Consider the following 22,684-nt stretch of genomic DNA (forward strand, 5'->3'; position numbering starts at 1 on the left):
GACAGCAGCTGCACTGTGTATGCTGTTGGGTTGTCATGCCTCACTCTGGCCCTGACACACCTGAGACTCTTCAGACTCAACTCTCAAACCTCTCTATACTACAGGGCTTTTAACAATTGTAATCACAACTACACCTGTGACTATAACATCCCCTCATGGCCTCTGTGCGCTTTCTGGGGAGAACAAACAGCTGTAACTGGGGTTACTGCCTCAACATTGTCATAAGGAAATATCAAACATTTTGATCCGGGTGCTAAGATATACACCTATCACTAAAGGGGCATTAGTGCTTGGCGTCCATTAGGCCGTGCTCGGCGGGGTCAGGCGCCCCTTCGGCGGTGCCGCGTGTCCCTTCGGCCGTGCTTGGTGGGGTCAGGCGCACCTTCAGCTTTGCTAATTTCTATTGTCAATTGTCCTGTGGACAGATCTATAGTAAGAATGAGTCCATAAACTACATGCAAAGCTGATTAAAGCCCAAAGGGCACAGCCCTCAGTTGAACATTTATTCTTTTCTTTTCGCGAATGATGAGTTTTCTGCCCCCAGATCCTCACAGATTAAGGTTTATGACATGTCAACAGTTTTATTAAACCGTAACTATGATGGTTGCTGGTGCATTATGTCTATATGACCTGTAGATGAGCGACTGCTTTGACAACCTGTTTTCCCCTATTCTGTAGGAGTATGTAACTGCCAGCACAATACTGCGGGCCCCCACTGTGAGCGGTGCAGCGAGGGCTTCTATGGTGACAGCACTGCAGGTACCAACTCAGACTGCCAGCCGTGCCCATGCCCTGGAGGCTCCAGCTGTGCTGTTGTACCTCGCACTAAGGAAGTGGTGTGTACCAACTGTCCACTCGGGACCACAGGTGAGAAGGATCCACTGGTTTGTCTTTCCGAATAATTTTCTATTGGTTTTTACTAGTGATGAGTGAAAGTGCTGGGATAAGTTGTTATCTGAGCATGCTCGGGTGCTAACTGAGTGTCTTCGGATGCTGCAATACTCTGTTCGAGTCCCCGCGATTGCATGTCTCTTGGCAGTTTGACAGCCGCAACACATGCAGGGATTGTCTAACGAACCTTATTGGTTTAAATAAGAATGAGCAAATTGTTCTAAATTAATTGAACTCTACCTTTCTGCAAATAATTTGCACAAATCCAACAAAATGAATTCTGTATTATGCGCTGGGGGGTCCAAGAGACTCCGCTCATACTAAACTGCTTTTTGAACAGCAAATGGAGCATGTTCGATTTGCATTAAATAAATTTGATGCAGATCAAACTTCCCGCCCGTGTTTGATTTGATCCTGCAAAATTAGAATTTGGCAAATCGGCGTTTCATGTCATTTTGAGTTTCAATTTTGTTTTCTGAATTTATTATAACAATAGGAAAAAGATGCGAGCTTTGTGACGATGGATATTTTGGGGACCCACTTGGTCAGAATGGTGCCCCCCGCCCCTGTCGCTCCTGCGAGTGTAACAGCAATATCGATCCCAACGCTGTGGGGAACTGCGATCGCCTGACCGGCGAGTGTCTGAAGTGCATCTATAACACGGCTGGATTTTACTGCGACCGCTGCCGAGATGGCTTCTACGGAAACCCTCTGGGGGCTACACCGGACCAAAAATGCAAAGGTACCCTATGCTTTATCTCAATTGCAAGTGTTTAATGCAAGAATGTTTGAGCGCCTTTGTCTACAATCGGTGACTATGGATGTGACCTTGGAATTGTCCCTTTTCAGCCTGCGGTTGCAACTCGTATGGGACCGTAAAAAGTCAGAGCAATTGTAATCAGGTGACTGGCCAATGCGAGTGTCTGCCACATGTTACCGAGAGGGACTGCTCCGCCTGCGAGCCTGGATTCTTCAACCTACTGAGTGGTAAAGGATGCGAGCGGTAAGGATCTTCCAATTTACTTCTCTCATACAAGTTATTGTGGAAAACATATTTTCAGTAGAAATCTCGTGTGCTGGCAATATTGATTCCTGTCTGTATTCTTGGGAAATCTGTGGAAAGAAGGAAAGCATTCTGTGTCAGGGAGGGCAGAGATATCTGGCTATAGACAAGGAAAGGAAATAATAGCATGATAGAAGCTGTGCGGATATGAGCGGTTAAGAAAGCAGCACTGTAGATTCACATCCAGCCTACAAGACATGTCTGAAACTTGGATCAAAAATTAATATTGCAGACTGTTGCTTTGTGCAAATTTATTGACTAATGGCATGACCGGGGGATTTTTCGTTTTTCCGTGTTCGTTTTTCGCTCCCCTCCTTCCCAGAGCCATAACTTTTTTATTTTTCCGTCAATTTGGCCATGTGAGGGCTTATTTTTTGCGGGACGAGTTGTACTTTTGAACGACATCATTGGTTTTAGCATGTCGTGTACTAGAAAACGGGAAAAAAATTCCAAGTGCGGTGAAATTGCAAAAAAAGTGCAATCCCACATTGGTTTTTTGTTTGGCTTTTTTGCTAGGTTCACTAAATGCTAAAACTGACCTGCCATTATGATTCTCCAGGTCATTACGAGTTCATAGACACCAAACATGACTAGGTTATTTTTTATCTAAGTGGTGAAAAAAATTCCAAACTTTGCTAAAAAAAAAAAAATTGCGCCATTTTCCATTGGGGTCGGTTGAGGGCTTATTTTTTGCGTGCCGAGATGACGTTTTTAATGATAGCATTTCGGTGCAGATACGTTCTTTTGATCGCCCGTTATTGCATTTTAATGCAATGTCGCGGCGACCAAAAAAACGTAATTCTGGCGTTTCGAGTTTTTTTCCCGCTACGCTGTTTAGCGATCAGGTTAATACTTTTTTTTAATTGATAGATCGGGCGATTCTGAGCGCGGCGATACCAAATATGCGTAGATTTGATATTTTTTTTTATTGATTTATTTTGATTGGGGCGAAAGGGGGGTGATTTAAACTTTTATGTTTTTTTTATTTTTTTCACATTTTTTTAAACTTTTTTTTTTAACTTTTGCCATGCTTCAATAGCCTCCATGAGAGGCTAGAAGCAGGCACAACCCGATCGGCTCTGCTACATAGCAGCGATCTGCTGATCGCTGCTATGTAGCAGAATTGCACGTGTGCTGTGAGCGCCGACCACAGGGTGGCGCTCACAGCGACGGGCAATCAGTAACCATAGAGGTCTCAAGGACCTCTATGGTTACCATTCACAAGCATCGCCGACCCCCGATCATGTGACGGGGGTCGGCGATGACGTCATTTCCGGCCGCACGGCCGGAAGCGGTAGTTAAATGCCGCTGTCTGCGTTTGACAGCGGCATTTAACTAGTTAATAGGTGCGGGCAGATCGCGATTCTGCCCGCGCCTATTACGGGCACATGTCAGCTGTTCAAAACAGCTGACATGTCCCGGCTTTGGTGCGGGCTCACCGCGGAACCCTGCATCAAAGCAGGGGAGCCGGCATCGGACGGTATAGTACGTCCGATGCCGGTAAGGGGTTAACGCATCTGTCATTTTTTTTTTTTTCATTTCTTAAAGCGTTATCTAGCCTTTAAATAATAAAACAAAACATATGTATATATTTTCCTTTAATAGATGTGAGTGTCATCCCTTGGGATCTACCAATGGTCAGTGTGATATTCGCACTGGGCAGTGTGAATGCCAGCCAGGGATCAGTGGTCTCCGCTGTCAGCAATGTGAGCCCAACCACTTTGGCTTTGGGCCTGAAGGCTGTAAACGTAAGTGGCTGAATGCACCAGTATTTCACCATTATATTCGGCAAAATATAATGCTAAAGCTCCACCATGAGAAAAGCTGCAACTAAGGAATGGAAATATCAGAAATGTAATATATTTTTTGCCTTCATTGTTTACCAAGAGACTGTTCATTTCTTGTGTCTTGCAGCCTGTGACTGTGATCCCGAGGGCTCCCTCAGGTTACAGTGCAAGGAAGATGGACGCTGTGAGTGTAAAGATGGCTTTGTGGGAAACCGCTGTGACCAGTGCGAGGAGAACTACTTCTATAACCGCTCAGGACCCGGCTGCCAAGAGTGTCCGGCCTGCTACAGACTGGTAAAGGATAAGGTGAGTCGGCTTCGGTGCAGTTTATATATTGAAGCATTTTATGATCTTTTTTTTTTTTTCTCTAAATCTTACCAGCAGATGGCACTTGTACTAACTTACTTAAAGGGGTTGTCCTTAGGAAAGGTCATCCTCAGGTATTTGGCACTCCAGTGATCAGCTGTGAGCAGATCCCATGGTCCGTGTAAGTACATAGGATCTGGTAACAGCTGATCGGTTATGCTGTTCCTATTCACTTCAAAAGGAGCCAATCTGCAGTACACGAGAACAACCACTATACAATGACCTCTGTACTTCACGGACCTGCTGATCAGTGGGGCTGTCAGGTGTCGGACCACCATCGATCTAATACTGAGAAGCCATCTTAGGACAACCCCTTTAATACTGCACAGAAGTGATTGTCGATTTGTAAGATTAGGAAGCCCAATATTCTGGTAAATGAAGCTGCAGATAACGGTGTTTATTCTGGGATCCATATGACACCGGGCTTCTTGCAGTAATTTATAGGATAATAATATGATAATATAATAATTTATAGGAAGACACCACTGCTTCGCACATGTGCCGATGTCTGACCGTGGATCTGTGGGTGGTCTATGTTTGAGACCATGCTGGGATTTTAGCAGTTGCACAGATTGCATTAATACAATTCTTTCATGTGATTTAATCACAGACTTCCTGACTCTGCACATCTTATGGATGTTAGTAGCCGTACTGTAAAGTACTGATTTACAGGGGTAGCACTGAGACAACCAGTACTTGCTAAACCCTTTTGCACCCCCCTGGGTGTGAGACTGTGAATGGTGCTATGATCAATCCCTCTGAACTATTATAGATACTGATATAACATATCCAGTAATTCTTTTTTACCGTTTTTAGGTAATTGAGCAAAGAGAGAAACTGCAGGAACTGGAAGAGCTCCTGAAGAACCTGGGAACAGGCGATGACGCTATAACCGACCAGGACTTTGAAGAGCGGCTGCGAGATGCCGAGAAGGCGGTCAGTGACCTCCTACTGGATGCCCAGGGCAGCAAAGGTGCAGTAACTTACAGCTTTTGCCTTGTATGAAAGCTGAAAAAAATGGTTTTATCACTGGTCACTGATCATGTGGCTTGTTGCTCTCAGATATAGATCAGGGGATGCTGGATCGCCTTGGGGAGATAAATGCCACGCTAAGTTCTCAACTGCAGCGTCTGCAGAACATCCGGAATATGGTCCGAGACACCGACAAACAGGCACAGGACGCTCGGGACCGTGTGGAAAGCACAGAACTGATCATTGAGTCTGCAAGAGCGCAACTGGAGAGAGCCAAAGTGGCCATCGCTAATGTGGTAAGCACTGATGCGGCACGATGAAGGATGGACGGATCATGCAAAGCATAATAACCATCTGGAGATCTGCAGATTCAGTCCAGCTACAGTAAATTAAAGCAAAAAAGTCTTCATTGCAATAGCGCTATTATGTGTCCCTTTGTTTTGCAGTCAATCACCCCACCCGAGACTGCCGGAGATCCTAACAATATGACATTGCTGGCAGAAGAGGCAAGGAAACTAGCTGAAAGGTGAGTGCACTTGTGGCCAATCACAGACCCCATCATAGACAATACACGTGGTTAATTGCAGTCTTTGCCAACAGGTGCACGATGGAGGGGCTTCCAGAGAATAGAATATATAACAATCTGATCTGTTGAAATCTGTTCCTAAAGAACATTCTACAGTAGAGTTGGTGCGAATCGATTCGCATGTCCCAGTCCATCAGCAACGACAGTAGTCTGTGTCTGCAGGACTGGAGCTCGAGAGCCGCCTCTTACCTGATGCCTTCCACGGCAATTATGTCTATTAGCTGGCCTAGCACGACATAATCATCGTGGCCCATGTAACATTGCGCTAAAGAAAAGAGGCTCTCATCCTGCAGCCGCAGACCACCGTAGAGGCCAATGGACTGGAACGTGCAGAACTATTCGCACCAACTAGACCACAGTTAGTTACTGTATACACGTCACTTCAGATAGACTTGGTGTTTTCCCATATTAATACTTTCCTAGAGAAGCCAGATAAAGGAAGGAGATGAGATTGTAAAGGCAAGAAGTTGAAACAGTAGTGATGCTGTGATACAGTCAGTCCACAACGCAGCAGGAAATGGGAGTCACCGAGCAAGCCCACCTTACTAGGCACGTCTTGGATCCATGCTGAACAGCATTAAGATGGAGCAAAATGTATATTCTACAGCATCCTGTATTCTGTCTTGACTATGGGGTGTTGAAAGACTGGTTGAGAAACCGTGAATTTCTCCTTAAGCCCATGGTTAAATGTAGAACTTTAAAGAACATAAAATGGCTTTGTCCATTTCTTCAACCATTTGTGTTTGGCTCAAATGTACCATAATTATTTAGAAAGGTAAACGTGGCTGCTTTGCAGATTGTCTCCAAAATATTCAGCTCTTGTGCAAAGTTATGTGTCTCCTTGGTAACAGACTACAACAAACCTTGTGTAGTCTGACCCAGCTGTTCTGCTCCTTTCCATCCTTTTACTTAAAATACTTAATAGTGCAAAGTTGCTTCATACATTTTTTTTTTTTTTATTTATTTTGAATGGATCCAAATGTGGCTGGTCTCAATTTCAATGGAGTGCCAAATGTGATGGAGACTGGAATTTTATTTTATTTTTTTATTTTACATGCCTGCTGTTTTTTACTGTGGCGACACGTATCTTATATTTTACTGCTACTTTCCTGCACACATTCACTACATAAATGTTGCATTCAGGCATACCCAGGAAGCTCGTGAGATTGAGAAAATGGCTAAGGAGGCCAACGACACGGCAAATGAAGCCTACCGCCTGCTGCTGAAGACTCTTGCAGCTGAAAACCAGACTGCGTCCGATATTGAGGAACTGAATAAGAAGTAAGAAATCCACCTTGTATATGGGCAGCTGTTCACGGCTTTATACCTTAGCTAAAGAGAACTAATTTGTGTTTTGCTTTGTCCATCAGATATAACCAAGCTAAGGATCTCTCGCGGGAGCTGGAGAAACAGGCAAGCAAGGTGCACGCAGAGGCCGAGGAGGCAGGAAACCGGGCCCTGCAGATCTATGCCAACCTCACCAGCATCCCACCCATCGACACGACCGCTTTACAGGTAAGATCTGGAAATAAGAAGTATTCCTCCCCGAGCCTTGGGAATCTGTGCACAGGGCGTCCTTTTTGATGCCATTTCATCTTGAGAAGCTTTATATAGACCAGTTATCAGATTCTGATTACACATCTGGAAAAAAAATACTCCTTTATGCTAGAAAACCTTTAAGTCCAGTGAGTAACGCGTGCCGCTGCACAGATGTTCTCCAGACGCAGGATTTGATTGATAAAGGCCGCCAGCCTTTGAAATGCAAGATTTACGTGCACAAAAAGTGCAGATGTGTAATACAGATACGACCAGTTACATTTATTATTTTCATTACAGCCATCATTTTCTCCTTCCCCCTTTTGTGTACAGCAATTCCCTCCAGTGCATTTATAAACCTGCTGGCGAAATCTGAACGATTTCACTGCAGTATTCAGTTTTTGGCACAAGAATCAAGGGGAAACGAGAGACGTAGTTTGACAGATCCCTTTAAGATTTCACAGCTTGTGCAATGTTTTGCAGATTGAGAGACTGTCTTAGTATTTAATAGTGATGAGCGAATGTGCGTGGATATTGTGATCATGTGATCATGCTCGGGTGCTAACCGAGTGTCTTCGGCGTGCTCAAAAATATGTTTGAGTCCCCGCAGCTGCATATTGCGCGGCTGTATGACAGCCGCAACAAAATCATGGATTGCCTGCTTGTTGGGTAATCCCTGCATGTGTTGTGGCTGTCGAACAGCCGCGAGACATGCAGCCACAGGGACTCAAACATATTTTTTGAGCACGTCGAAGACACTCGGTTGGCACCTGAGCATGCTCAGATAACACCTTATCCGAACACGTTCGCTCATCATTAGTCCAATTTACTAGGGTCCATTTGAAAATGGGTGCGGGATAATTATTAATTTGTCATAAACTGATGCTAGTGTGACTAGTAAACTTTATTTTTTTTTATTGTCCAGAACGAGGCTGGAAAGATCCAGAAAGAGGCACAAGACCTAGATCTTCTGATTGACCAAAAGCTGAAAGATTATGAGGATCTACGTGAAGACATGAGAAATCGGGAGATGGAGGTTAAACGTCTGCTTGACAAAGGCAAAAGCGAACAACAGGTGAGTGTATACTTGTGTTTTGTAGAGATGAGCAAAATGGTTAACAAAACCCTCGCCCAGAGGCCACTCCGGCACTCCATGGGATTCGGACCAGAGACGTGTGAACTCCCTACTACTGCAACGTCCCGGGCACCGCTTCTGATCAGCAGGTTCCCGCGACATCATGACAATCATGGAGTATCGATGTCGCCGCTGCATCAGGGTCCTGCAAATTGATTTTCCTAAACTTTGTAATGTCTTACATCCTAACGTAGCCAGAAATGCATGTTCCGGGGTGTCCTGTGTGTATCTGAATATTCAGGCTTTCTAGATATTATTTAACAGGCCTCTCACCAAATTCTACAAATCTCCTTATTGCCCTCATTCCACTGTGAGCACATGTACACTCGGTAGAACTGAGCGTACATATGTATGGGCCAGGTCATGAGGAATGCAGATAGCGTTTGAAGATACAGTACAGACCAAAAGTTTGGACACACCTTATCATTTAAAGATTTTTCTGTATTTTCATGACTATGTAAATTCACACTGAAGGCATCAAAACTATGAATTAACACATGTGGAATTATATACTTAACAAAAAAGTGTGAAACAACTGAAATTATGTCTTATATTCTAGGTTCTTCAAAGTAGCCACCTTTTGCTTTGATGACTGCTTTGCACACTCTTGGCATTCTCTTGATGCGCTTCAACAGGTAGTCACAGGGAATGGTCTTCCAACAATCTTGAAGCAGTTCCCAGAGATGCTTAGCACTTGTTGGCCCTTTTGCCTTCACTCTGCGGTCCAGTTCACCCCAAACCATCTCGATTGGGTTCAGGTCATCTGGCGTAGCACCTTATCACTCTCCTTCTTGGTCAAATAGCCCTTACACAGCCTGGAGGTGTGTTTGGGGTCATTGTCCTGTTGAAAAATAAATGATGGTCTAACTAAACGCAAACCAGGTGGAATAGCATGCCTCTGCAAGATGCAGTGGTAGCCATGCTAGTTCAGTATGCCTTCAATTTTGAATAAATCCCCAACAGTGTCACCAGCAAAGCACCCCCACACCATCACACCTCCTTCTCCATGCTTCACGGTGGGAACCAGGCATGTAGAGTCCATCCGTTCACCTTTTCTGTGTTGCACAAAGACACGGTGGTTGGAACCAAAGATCTCAAATTTGGACTCATCAGACCAAAGCACAGATTTCCACTGGTCTAATGTCCATTCCTTGTGTTCTTTAGCCCAAACAAGTCTCTTCTGCTTGTTGCCTGTCCTTAGCAGTGGTTTCCTAGCAGCTATTTTACCATGAAGGCCTGCTGCACAAAGTCTCCTCTTAACAGTTGTTGTAGAGATGTGTCTGCTGCTAGAACTCTGTGTGGCATTGCCCTCGTCTCTAATCTGAGCTGCTGTTAACCTGCGATTTCTGAGGCTGGTGACTCGGATAAACTTATCCTCAGAAGCAGAGGAGACTCTTGGTCTTCCTTTTCTAGGGCGGTCCTCATGTGAGCCAGTTTCTTTGTAGCGCTTGATGGTTTTTGCCACTGCACTTGGGGACACTTTCAAAGTTTTCCCAATTTTTTGGACTGACTGACCTTCATTTCTTAAAGTAATGATGGCAACTTGTTTTTCTTTACTTAACTGCTTTTTTCTTGCCATAATACAAATTCTAACAGGCTATTCAGTATGACTATCAGCTGTGTATCCACCAGACTTCTACACAACACAACTGATGGTCCCAACCCCATTTATAAGGCAAGAAATCACACTTATTAAACCTGACAGGGCACACCTGTGAAGTGAAAACCATTCCTTATGACTACCTCTTGAAGCTCATCAAGAGAATGCCAAGAGTGTGCAAATCAGTCATCAAAGCAAAAGGTGGCTACTTTGAAGAACCTAGAATATAAGACATAATTTCAGTTGTTTCACACTTTTTTTGGAAGTATACAATTCCACATGTGTTAATTCATAGGTTTGATGAATGTACAATTTACATAGTCATGAAAATACAGAAAAATCTTTAAATGAGAAGATATGTCCAAACTTTTGGTCTGTACTGTATATGGCCATAGTAAAAGGGTTGGGCATAAACAATAATTTAATAATTTATTTAGCGCCAACATATTCCACAGCGCTTTACAAATTATAGAGGGGATTTGTACAGACAATAGACATTACAGCATAACAAAAATCCATTCAAAACAGATACCAAGAGGAGTGAGGGCCCTGCTCGCAAGCTTATAAACTATGAGGAAAAAGGGAGACACGAGAGGTGGATGGTAACAATTGCTTTCGTTGTTCGGACCGGCCATAGTGTAAGGCTCAGGTGTTCATGTAAAGCTGCATGAACCAGTTATCAGCCTAAGTATGTAACAGTACAGACACAGAGGGCTATTAACTGCATGAAATGTATGAGAACATGATGCGAGGAACCTGATTATGGTTTAAGTTTTTTGAATGGGCCACACAGGGATAGTTAGGTTAATGCGTTGAGGCGGTAGGCCAATCTGAACAAATGTGTTTTTAGGGTACGCTTAAAACTGTGGGGATTGAGAATTAATTGTATTAACCTGGGTAGTGCATTCAAAAGAATTGGCGAAGCATGTGAAAAGTCTTGGAGACATGAGTGGGAGGTTCTGATTATTGAGGACGTTAACCTTAGGTCATTAGCAGAAAGGAGGGCACGGGTAGGGTGGTAGGCTGAGACCAGGGAGGAGATATAGGGTGGTGCTGAGCCATGGAGAGCTTTGTGGATGAGGGTAGTAGTTTTGTACTGGATTCTGGAGTGGATGGGTAACCAGTGTAATGACTGGCACAGGGTAGAGGCATCGGTGTAACGGTGGGTGAGGAATATGATCCTGGCAGCAGCATTCAGGACAGATTGGAGCGGGGAGAGTTTGAGAGAGGCTGATTGAGAGAGTTACAATAGTCCAGACGAGAATGAATGAGTGAAACAGTGAGAGTTTTTGCAGAGTCAAAAGTAAGAAAAGTGCAAATTCTAGAAATGTTTTTGAGATGCAGATAAGAAAAGCGAGCCAGTGATTGGATGTATCTGAAGGATGGGTGATGGCATACTGACCCCTAATAATTACAAGAGTAAGGGGTCTCATGTCTCTTTCGAATGGCGCAATGGTCGCTCACGCACACTCCAGGCAAAAGCTATGTCTAGAGATATCCAAGAGATTTACTCGACTATCTCCTTTAGTCCCATAGACACTGAATAGGTCGATTGTATGAGTGCATCATACTTGGGGATGCAGGATCCCCGTTATCTGTGAGGGTTCAAGTGGTAGGACTCTCAGTGATCATACATTTATTCCCTGTAGCAAAAAGTTGGGATTACAGGAAAAAATAAACCTTAAAGCATTTTTCTTCTGGTTTCACAATGTCAGTATTCTGGCTGTTCTAGATAAGTTGTTCCTCACTCACCCTCCCCAGGTCCAACTCTGCGTCACTCCTATTGCTCCAAATGTCTTATATGTCTGCAATGCTAACGTTGCGTCATCAGAGCAACTCATTGGCTGTGCCCAAGTTGACGGCGCAAGCTGCTGAGCTCACTGATTGGCTGCAGCGCTGTCAGTTTGAGATCATCGGCGGTGCAGACAATAAGACACCCAGAGCAGCGGTGGAGACTCAGCGCCGGAACAGAGGAGGGTGAGTAAAGCAACATTTTGATTCTCTTTTATCTCTATGTGCCTGGCTTGTCCATAGTCAGCCGTACAGTAATATTTCTGTATACAGAAGCTGTATTAGTGAAAGATCGCCAAACTGGATTCTACATTTTTCATCTTGCAAAATATTTATCCTTGTAATTGCTGCGTGCCGAGGTAGTGAGTATTGATATCACAGCGCTCTCAGCCTGTTCTCCACCCTTCACAAATGACATTTCCTGAAGGCCTTTCCACCTACGAAATTCTGCGTGTCACGGATCGCTCATATCATAATAAGGAATGTCTGGGGGGGTTGTGCGTGAAAGTCTTGTTAAATCGAAATGCGAGGTTGACATGTTGTTTTTTTCTTTTAATTTGTCCATGTATTTTACCTCTTCCTAACGTTACGATGTCTCTTTAGACTGCTGACCAGTTGCTGGCCCGGGCCGATGCAGCAAAGGCACAAGCCGAAGAGGCTGCCAAGAAGGGTCGTGCTACCCTAGAAGAGGCCAACGACATATTGACCAATTTGAGAGGTTAGTAAGCCTTCACATACCGCAGAATTGATGAATGTGATCGTCTCCGCATTCACCAATAAAGAAAATGGAAAAACACGGGGTCTTAATAGGCTGTGACCTTTCTCATATCCATTGCAGATTTTGACAAACGAGTTAACGACAATAAAACCGCAGCAGAAGCCGCTTTAAGGCGAATCCCCTCCATCACCCAGATTATTGCTGAAGCCAATAACAAGACTCGCCAAGCTGAAAGTGCCCTGGGCAATGCCAATGCTGATGCCAGAGGAGCAAAGAGCAAAGCGGAGGAAGCGGAGAAAATTGCCAATACTGTCCAAAAGGTGCGCACATCAGCGTCATCAGGCTATAGTTATATAGCTATATACATTAACTATATCTGCCACCAATCTAGTGTGTATGGGGTCCCCGCTGACTGCAGAGATTGAGGGAAATATGGGTCAGGCGTGCAGTAAGGGAATACGATGGCTTACCTGTTGCCGCACTGGTTTCCCCATCTCCGCTATTAGCACAGTGCCATGCCTTCCGTCATCTTACTAGAAATCTGATCATCAAGGGAAATTTTTAGCAAACCAGTCTTGCATTTCTCAAGTCCCCCGCTCAAGACAGACTGGTATTCAACAACTTCATTAAAAACGTGCACATAATGAACAGGCAAGGTAAAGCAGGTTCCATAAAATAGCAAGTTGTTTGCTGTCCATAGAGAATAATTCACCCCCGGGACTCCCCAGGATGGGGGCGAGGTAGAGCCCGGTCTTGGACGGAGTTAAGGTGCGCATGCACGATTCATCTATGGGACTGCCAGAGGGCAAAGTACAGCGCTCCGCTGTTTACAGAATTACCACAGACGATGAAATCACCAAATACTGTGATACAAGTATGGTGATAGAACTATAATGTAATCTGTAAAATATATTATTTATTAATACATGTTAACAATCATACAGGTAACAAAATGGGGAATACCTTAAATTAAGGGACACTTAAAATACCTGGACTAGATACAAAGTAAATGTAAGAACTGATGCCTAACTATCAACAATGGGGATATGATGCAATGTCAGTGCCAATAGATCTGAAAAACTCCCTATCCACAATATGTATATGCCTATGTACTTGTATGCTTTTTGTAACCTCAAGCAGCCTAGCAAAACTTTAAACCGTCGTGATGTATAAAATGTCAATACGCACACCCCCAGAAGAAGCAAGGCGAAACGCGTGTTGGGATGGAGGGACACTGAGCCTCACGTGTCCTCTATCGCAGTGACTTCAGAAAAAATGTAGTGATCTGTAAAATGTCAATCCCTTTAGTAGTGAAGTCACTGCTATAGAGAATGTCAGGCTCCGTGTCTCTCCACCCCAACGCGCGTTTTGCCGCACTTCTTCTGTGGATGCCCATATTGACATTTTATAAACCACTATGATTTTTCTGATCTATTGACACTGACCTTGTATCATACCTCTAGCCTTCATAGTTATGCTTCAGGTCTTGCATTCACTTTGTATCTAGTCTAGGTATTTTAAGTGTCCCTCAGTTTGAGGTATACCTTGTTTTGTTATTTGTATATTTTTTTAAATGTATTAATAAAATCTTTTAAAGATTGTAACAGATATAGAGACAGAGACATTATCCTGAGGAAGGCCAGAGACATGACGGATCTGACAGTTGAAGGTCAAAAGATTGCTATATACCCAGACTATTCTACTCTGGTGCAGAAACAACGGATGATGTTCACGGGTATCAAGAGACGGCTGAGGGAATTGGGTGTGCAGTATTCCATGATGTTCCCAGCAAGACTGAGGGTGGTGGCGTTTGATAAAATTCATTTTTTCCAGAAGCCGGAGGACGCTACCCAGTGGATCGATATTAATGCTAAAAAGCTTAAAGGAAAAGGAGACTGAAACTGTGGGAAGAGTCTGAAGTTGTTTACTTATCTGTCAGTTGGAAAAGAGTCATGTGATTGACAAGCCAAGGGGTATGGGGGGGGAAGAAGGGAGCTGGATTATATCCAGTTAAAGTTAAAGGGATGATGTAATGGTTGCTGGGAAAGGGGGAGGAAGGGTTTGCGACATATTTTAAGTGTATGCAGGCTTCTTGCGTGTGCAAATAATTCTAAGTTAAAATGTTTTGAGAACGTTATTTTTCAAAATGTCTGAAATCCTGTTATGTACAGTGGTGGGAGGAGGGTTGGGATGGTAATGCCAAACGGAGTGTTCGCTATGGGCGATGATGCCCCACTCTTGGAAAGAGGTGGAATGGTTAGATGTGAGGGGGGAAGGGTGGGAGGGGGAGTTGGGAGGGGGGAGGGGGGGAGGGTAGTTAGACAGCCTGAGCTCAAAATTGACGATACTTATAGTGAAGATGAGCCAAGTGATGGGGACCCGTTTTAAGATTTTGTGCTGGAATGTGAGAGGCCTAGGGGAGAAATCTAGACGTGCTGCGTGTTTGCAATATGCAAGAGACCAAAGGGCCTCAATGATATGCTTGCTGGAGACGCATTTGGTAAGGGAAAAAGTGGATGTTTTGAATAGACGATGGATCCAGAAGGGATATCATTCTACCTTCTCCACGTATGCAAGAGGAGTCTCAATCTTGGTTCCAGCGGGAGTTCAGTATGAGGAGGTGAAGGTATATGTGGACGTGGAGGGACAGTATGTACTATTACGGTGTATACTGTATGGAGTGATGCTGTGTGTTGCCGTGATGTATATTCCGCCTCCCTACTCTAGCAGGAAGATTAGAGAAGTAATGGAGCGAGTGGAAAAATGGGGACCGACACCGTTAATAATTATCGGAGATCTAAATAACATCTGTGATGAATATTGGGATAAAAATACTCAGAATAGGTCGGAGGGACACATAACAACATTTGGCACCTATATACAGGAGATAGGTTTGATTGATCTGTGGAGGGTTAGACATGTGGGGGAGAGAGGGTACTCATGTTATTCACCGGCACATGCCACACTCTCTAGAATTGATATGGCTCTGGGTAACAGGATTTTGGACACACTGGTTGGGGAGGTGAGATATCTGCCAAGGGCCTTGTCGGACCATAGTCCAATTGAAGTAGAGGTTAGATTGGAGGGGGCTCGCTCGCTAAGTGGGAGAGAATGGAAGATTCATCCTAATTGGTTACAGAGTATTGAGTTGGAAAGTATAGGACGGGAGGTGGCGGAATTCTTTCTCTTAAATGATGGAAGCGCCGACGCTCTTACAATTTGGGATGCAATGAAGGCGTACCTGAGGGGACTACTGTTTAGGGACATTAGTAGGTGTAAGCGGAGGACGAGAGAAGTAGAAAAAGCGGCAGTTGAGGAGTTGAAGGAAGCAGAGGATGGGATGGCCACACTGGGAACCCCTGAGGCAGAGAGAAGAATGAAAAACGCACAAAATCATTTGGAAAAAATTCTGCTAGGCAAAGCTGAGAGGAAACGAGATTTCCAAAGGGTATTGTTCTATCAGGAGGGAGAAACAGTGGGACATATGCTGTCGGTAGTGGCTGCTGCTCAGAGAGGTTCTTCATATATACACTCTTTGGAATCTGCTAGTGGAGGTAAAATAACGGAAACACCTGAAATTTTGAGAGCCTTTGCGGACTTCTATGCAGATTTGTATTCCTCTCGGGTTGGTGAATCGGTCGAGGATGCACTGACTTTCTTGGAAGGTCTGGATTTGCCGAGACTGAGTGAGGCAGATAGGGAGAGCCTTGAGGCCCCTATCACTGAGGAGGAATTGAGTCGGGCATTGATGTCTATGGCCAATGGGAAGGCGCCTGGGGTCGATGGGTTACCCGCTGAGATCTATAAAGGGTTGGCAGAAGTGTTGATTCCTAGATTAAAAATGGTATTGGAGGAAGCTAGGTCTTGTGGGCGCTTGCCAGCCTCTATGAGAGAGGCCATAATAGTGGTCATTCCAAAGGAGGATAAGGACTTGGGGAAACCGGAGTCGTACCGCCCAATTTCTTTACTAACAATTGATGTCAAGCTTCTGGCCAAGGTGTTGGCTCTCCGCCTCTCTAGTGTTATTGCGAGTCTGGTGCATTCGGACCAATCTGGCTTTATGCCGGATAGATCAACGGCGATCAATTTGCGGAGGTTATATGTAAATTTGCAGGTAGAGTCTGATAACTGTGGTCGAAGAGTGATTGTATCGCTAGATGCACACAAGGCGTTTGACAGCGTCGAATGGGGGTACCTCTGGCAGGTGCTGGAATGTATGGGGTTTGGCCCGCAGTTTGTGGCCTGGATACAGCTGTTGTACTCATTACCATCCGCCAGAATTAGAGTAAATGGGGAGCTATCTCGTCCTATAGGGCTGGCTAGGGGTACTAGGCAGGGATGCCCGCTGTCACCCCTCCTGTTCGCGTTGGCTGTAGAACCTCTTGCTGCTAAGATTCGGCAGTCGGATGGGGTCCCTGGGTTTAGGTATGGCAAAGTAGAGGAAAAAATAGCGTTATATGCGGATGATGTTTTGCTGTTCCTGGAGGATCCAGACAATTCACTAAGAGGGGCCGTTGAAATTGTTGAGAGATTTGGTACTGTGTCGGGACTAACAATTAATTGGGATAAGACGGTTCTTTTTAGAGTGGATGACGTAGGAGAGAATGTGAGTGAGGATGTTGGGGATGAGAGGCTGAAGGTGGTTTCCCAATTTAAATATCTTGGAATATGGATCTCGGTGCCGGTGGCGGAGTTTCTGCAAAGAAATTTGACTCCTGTTATGGGGGTACTCAAGGCAAAGGTAGACGCCTGGAATAAGCTACATCTATCGGTCGTCGGTAGGGTAAACCTTATTAAAATGGTCCTTATGCCTAAAATTCTTTATGTTATGCATAACGCACCAATTTGGATCCCTCGGGGGAAGTTCAGGCAGATTAATGCCCTCTTTAGAAGTTTGATATGGGGTAGACAATATCCACGTATTAGCTTGGAGACGCTTCAACGACCCAAGGAAGATGGTGGTTTGGCTTTGCCCAACCCGGAAATATACTTCCTTGCGGCCCAGAGCCAGCATTTGAAGGGCTGGGCGCGAGGGGCGTCATCCAGCGCAGTACAACAGCTATTGGAAGAGGTGACGGACCGACGACCGATGGCCAGGTGTTTGGAGGATGGCTCATTGGGCGCGCTGGGGAAAATATACCCAACCCTGTTCCTGATTCGTAAATTATGGAATAGACTAAGGCAGATTCGTGGGGTTACAGGGTTGACTAAATTCACACCGATATGGTCTAACCACAACTTAAAGGATTTTGAGGCCCTGGGAGGATTGATGGAATGGCAGAATAAGGGAATTTGCTTTGTTCACCAGATAATCCAGCAGCAGGAGCTGAAGTCCTTTTCCCAATTGCAGGAAGAATTTGGTTTGCGATCCACAGGGGAATATCAGTATGCGCAGATGAGACATGCCTTTAGAGCTCAGAATAAGAAGGCTGATATCAGGGTTCAAGATGATATAGTGTTGGAGTATGTGTGTGGTGAGGGTACTACAAGGGGAGTTATTTCCACTCTGTATAAGGACCTTATGCACACATTTCTGCTAGATTTCCCTATAAAGGCGAGAGCTAAGTGGGAGAGAGAAGTGGGGCCGATGGAAAATGAAACCTGGGAATCGGTGATGGAGTGGGTTCCGCGACTATCCTTGAGTGAACCATATAGGCTCTCGCAGCTATACATTCTGCATAGGGTATATAAATCTCCGGAAGTGCTATACAAAGCGGGATTGCGTGCCAATTCTGAGTGTCCGAGGTGTGCGAGTGAGAAGGCAGGAATATATCACATGATGTGGACGTGTCCGAGACTGGCTGCCTTTTGGGTGGTGGTTTTGAGCCGGGTTGAAGCAGCATATAAGTGCAGAGTTGTTAGAGACCCGATAGTATGTGTGCTGGGATATGTGGAAGAAATTGGAGTTGACAATACTTGGAAGATTGCAATCGCTAGGCTACTCTACATGGCCAGGAAAGTAATAGCACGAAACTGGATAAACGCGGAACCACCTGTGAGAAGGGAATTTCTCCAATATGTTCAACATGGTCTAAAATTGGAAAAGGGGGTGTACAGTAAAAGGGGGAAAATAGAACTCTTTAATAAAATATGGTCTCCTTGGCTTGATTTGGATTGAGGAGTATAGGCGTCGTGTTTCCTAAGACCTGGAAGAGGATAAATTACAAGAGGCAGATAATGCCTCGGTGGGGTGGAGATTGAGACTGAGCTGTCTTATGGGGGAGGGGGGTAGTTGGGGTAAGGTTGGGGTTTATTAAAGTAAGAAAATGTGTATCTGATATAATGCAATGTAAATGGCATTCTGTTGTTCTCTTTTTTTTATATTGTTAATAAAAATCTATTTAAATAAAAAAAAAAAAAAAGATTGTAACAGTTCTCTTCAGTTCTCTATGATCATATTCTTATCACAGTATTTAGTGTTTCCATGTTCTGTGGAAGTGCTGTGCTTTATAATGCATTATCAATTGGACATTATTGATTACCATAGACAATGAATGGAACTTGCGCATCTCTGCCCCACTGAAGACTGAGCTGTATAGAGGTCCTTTCTGGAGACTGTAGATTGGTACGAAGTTATCCCATATTCAATGGACAAGGATTATTTGCAATTTTAGGAGAACCTTTTAATGATGCCGCTTGCTCTGTTTTTTTTTTTTGTTTTGTTTTTTTTCACTACACGCATTCTTCTTCATGCAATTTTGTAATTATCCGCTTAGGAGAGATGTCTGCTTGGCAAGAGCTAAAAACATAATTTGCCTAATTGCAAACAAAATTACACAGATACAGCAGAAGACCGTAATGGTTACTTGTATCAGGATCCTAAATTACATGGAACGTATCTGGTCATTTGAGAAAAGAATGACCGATTCCGTCAGATGCATATTCTACAATATTAGACATTCATTTTATTCATAGAGGTTTTATCAGTATTGTAAGCTATCACCTATATATACGAGATGGGTAATAACTTGCTGATCGCTGTGGTCCGACTGATCCGTGTTTAATGGACCGATGGTAGAGCATGCATACTGCCTCTATGGTATTGACGCAGTAAGATGGGTGCAATGAAAATTCAGACTGCTGGGTATTAAAAGTCCTATGCAAAAGTTTTGTTCTGTCTTTGGGTTTTTTTGTTTTTGACTACAGTCCTTTTTTTAGGAACCATTTAAGTTTTAGTATTGATACATTTCTCTCTTTCTCTTTCCGTCCAGAATGCTGCCGCAGCCAAAGTGGACGCTGACCAGACTTTCAAGGACGTTACAGCTTTAGATGGAGAATTACAAGATATGTTGCGCCAGCTGCAAGATGCAGAGAACCAGTTGACTAAGAAGCAGTCGGAAGCAGACCAAGACATGATGATGGCAAGCATGGTATGTAAAAGGAGCCACCGATAGGAAGTGTGTGTGTGTCCCATGCTGGGCGTCTACAGGAATTTAGAACCCACTTTTTTTCTTCCCCCAGGCCACACAAGCAGCACAAGAAGCAGAAGATAATGCCAAAAAGGCAAAGAACTCCGTCAATAATGTCCTTGCAATTATTAATGAGTTGCTAGGACAGCTTGGTAAGAAATGTATTGAGGTTTATAAAGGTACCGTCACACTGAACGATATCGCTAGCGATCCGTGACGTTGCAGCGTCCTGGCTAGCGATATCATTCAGTTTGACAGGCAGCAGCGATCAGGATCCTGCTGTGATGTCGTTGGTCGCTGCAGAAAGTCCAGCACTTTGTTTCGTCGCTGGACTCCCTGCAGACATCGCTGAATCGGCGTGTGTGACGCCGATTCAGCGATGTCTTCACTGGTAACCAGGGTAAACATCGGGTTACTAAGCACAGGGCCGCGCTTAGTAACCCGATGTTTACCCTGGTTACCAGCGTAAAAGTAAAAAAAAAACAACCACTACATACTTACATTCAGCTGTCTGTCCCCCGCTGTGCTTCTCTGCACTGTGAGCGCCGGCCAGCTGGAAAGCAGAGCACAGCGGTGACGTCACCGCTCTGCTTTCCGGCCGCTGTGCTTACACAGTGCAGGAAAGCAGAACGCCGGGGGACAGACAGCGGAATGTAAGTATGTAGTGGTTGTTTTTTTTTACTTTTACGCTGGTAACCAGGGCAAACATCGGGTTTCTAAGCGCGGCCCTGCGCTTAGTAACACGATGTTTGCCCTGGTTACCGGCATCGTTGGTCGCTGGAGAGCTGTCTGTGTGAAAGCTCCAACAAAAATGAGAGTAGAGGACGGCACTAGAGCAGAACAAGCTCCACTGGACTGAAGCTCACTAATGAGCAACCGAATCGCAGATGTCACGAAAGCTCTGGGTCTGGTGCTCTGCATAAGAAGCATATAGCTGTATTGTCAGCGTAGCAGAGGAAAAAGCATAAATGCGGCACTCACCCTTGTCGTAGCTGTGTAATCGTGCTCTTTATTGAACAAAAATTAATACATCCATATAGACATCAGGACTTCAGGAGGGTGCGGGGATGGAGTGTGGACGACGGCTGTTTCGCACGACTTGTGCTTCAACGTGTCCAGGTGATAGATTACGATACGTCATCGTAATCTGAAGTCCTGTGTGAAAGCTCTCCAGCGACCAAACAGCGACGCTGCAGCGATCGACATCGTTAGTGTGACGGTACCCTTACTCTGTGAACATTGATGATTTTGGTTCCGTTAAAATTCTGGCCATACACATAAATATTTGATAGCGTCCAGCAAACAATTGTTGTGTCGACAGCTTTCTCTGTGTACTAGCCCCCATGTACAGGAGACTCCCATGTGCTCTATATGAGAGCGCCACTGACCAGGGCTGTGGAGTCAGTAAGCCAAATCTCCAACTCCTCAATTTCCATGACACCGACTCAGACTCCACGAAAATGAGCTCTGACTCCACGACTCCGACTCTGACTCCACAGCCTTGCCACTGACAGACCACTCTTATCTACTGGAGGACAGAAGGATTGGGCATGCCGGATCTTTCCTTTCCCCAACACAATCTGTCTGTGCAGATTCAGGAGGCTCCTTTACACATTAAATGGTTGGCGGATCCCGCAACTTTTATCTAATGTGTCTGGGGGCATTAAATCTGAAGCCATGTAATCCTAGCTGTAGAAATCTCTTACAAACCCCTTAGATCACATACATGTCCAGAGGCTGTGAAGTGTCCGGTGAGAATATATATCGCATGTTTACGAACCATGAACACCAGATTATGTTCATTTTCGTCCAAATGCATTAGTCTTGTGTTTTGCCAATACTTGTATAATGTTCTGAATGTTTTCCACCACAAGTTGCTGTCATGGATCCCTGGGGGGCTTTAACATGCTAAACAATTTTCTGGTAGATTACATCGTTCAGGCAATTGGGTGTGTAAAACCTGTTTGTAAGTCTCTATAGAAAGTAAATGATGGAACTGCAAACTAATCGTTGTCTTTTCTTTCTGCAACAGGTAAACTGGATTCTGTAGATGTAGGTAAACTCAACGAGCTTGAAAGGACACTAGACAATGCAAAGACCCAGCTGAACGAAAGCGATCTGGACAAGAAGGTGGCAGGGCTGGAGTTATCGGCCAAACAGCAGGATGAAGCCCTCCTCTCATATCAACGGGAAATTGACCAGATCCTTAAAGACATTGATAATCTAGAAGACATTAAAAACACTCTGCCTCCTGGCTGCTACAACACCCCCATTATCGAGAAGCCCTAAATGCTTGGCCAAAAAAAAAAAAAAAAATGCAGCAAGGAAGGACTTCAGCCACACTTCCTTCCTCACCAACCTCCATGTTTGGCTGTGAAGTGCCTTATTACTCACCCACCCCAGACTGTCTGCCCTACACAATGATCACTCCATACCCTCCACATATTGAACTTTTTAAAGGGGGGACAGTATTTGAAACTGTATTATTTCACGTGAACTGTACCACCCTACTCTGTTTGCAAGACTCATCTATTTCAGTTTTTTTTTTTCTTGCTACTACAGAGAGAGAGAGAGGTTTGCTGTAATGGTGAGAGAAACACAGATGCTCAGGCCTCTCCGTGCGGCTTAGTAACGCCGCGGTGCCATTGAGTGGCCTGTGCAGTAATTAGCAAAGGGACTGTTTCTTGCAGGGGTTAACCTCTTCAGTGATGGCTGCGGTCCTCAATCGCTTTGCAGCACCAGAAGTGGTTACAAAAGCTATACTCTCAGCCTTCTAGAAAACTTGGGCCTGTTGCACCCGCGTATCCTTTAGGACGTACACACGTTCCTC

At 44.6% G+C, this 22,684-nt stretch overlaps 1 protein-coding gene across 1 annotated transcript in view; it reads left to right on the plus strand.

Annotated features, from left to right (window-relative positions):
- Window positions 1-22,287, plus strand: part of LAMC1 (laminin subunit gamma 1) — a 96,443-nt gene extending 74,156 nt beyond the window's left edge. The window contains exons 13-28 of the mRNA XM_069737746.1: window positions 679-867; window positions 1,388-1,633; window positions 1,741-1,894; window positions 3,560-3,702; window positions 3,869-4,047; window positions 4,924-5,080; window positions 5,170-5,375; window positions 5,526-5,605; window positions 6,809-6,946; window positions 7,036-7,180; window positions 8,127-8,276; window positions 12,331-12,445; window positions 12,566-12,765; window positions 19,657-19,815; window positions 19,907-20,006; window positions 21,887-22,287. Of these exons, the coding sequence (XP_069593847.1) occupies window positions 679-867; window positions 1,388-1,633; window positions 1,741-1,894; window positions 3,560-3,702; window positions 3,869-4,047; window positions 4,924-5,080; window positions 5,170-5,375; window positions 5,526-5,605; window positions 6,809-6,946; window positions 7,036-7,180; window positions 8,127-8,276; window positions 12,331-12,445; window positions 12,566-12,765; window positions 19,657-19,815; window positions 19,907-20,006; window positions 21,887-22,143 (2,618 nt within the window). The 3' untranslated portion in view covers window positions 22,144-22,287. The remainder of the gene's footprint in view (window positions 1-678; window positions 868-1,387; window positions 1,634-1,740; window positions 1,895-3,559; window positions 3,703-3,868; window positions 4,048-4,923; window positions 5,081-5,169; window positions 5,376-5,525; window positions 5,606-6,808; window positions 6,947-7,035; window positions 7,181-8,126; window positions 8,277-12,330; window positions 12,446-12,565; window positions 12,766-19,656; window positions 19,816-19,906; window positions 20,007-21,886) is intronic.
- The last annotated feature ends 397 nt before the right edge of the window (window positions 22,288-22,684 follow it).

This window comes from Ranitomeya imitator, chromosome 8 (genome assembly GCF_032444005.1).
Source record: "Ranitomeya imitator isolate aRanImi1 chromosome 8, aRanImi1.pri, whole genome shotgun sequence".
In the NCBI taxonomy this organism is placed as follows: domain Eukaryota; kingdom Metazoa; phylum Chordata; class Amphibia; order Anura; family Dendrobatidae; genus Ranitomeya; species Ranitomeya imitator.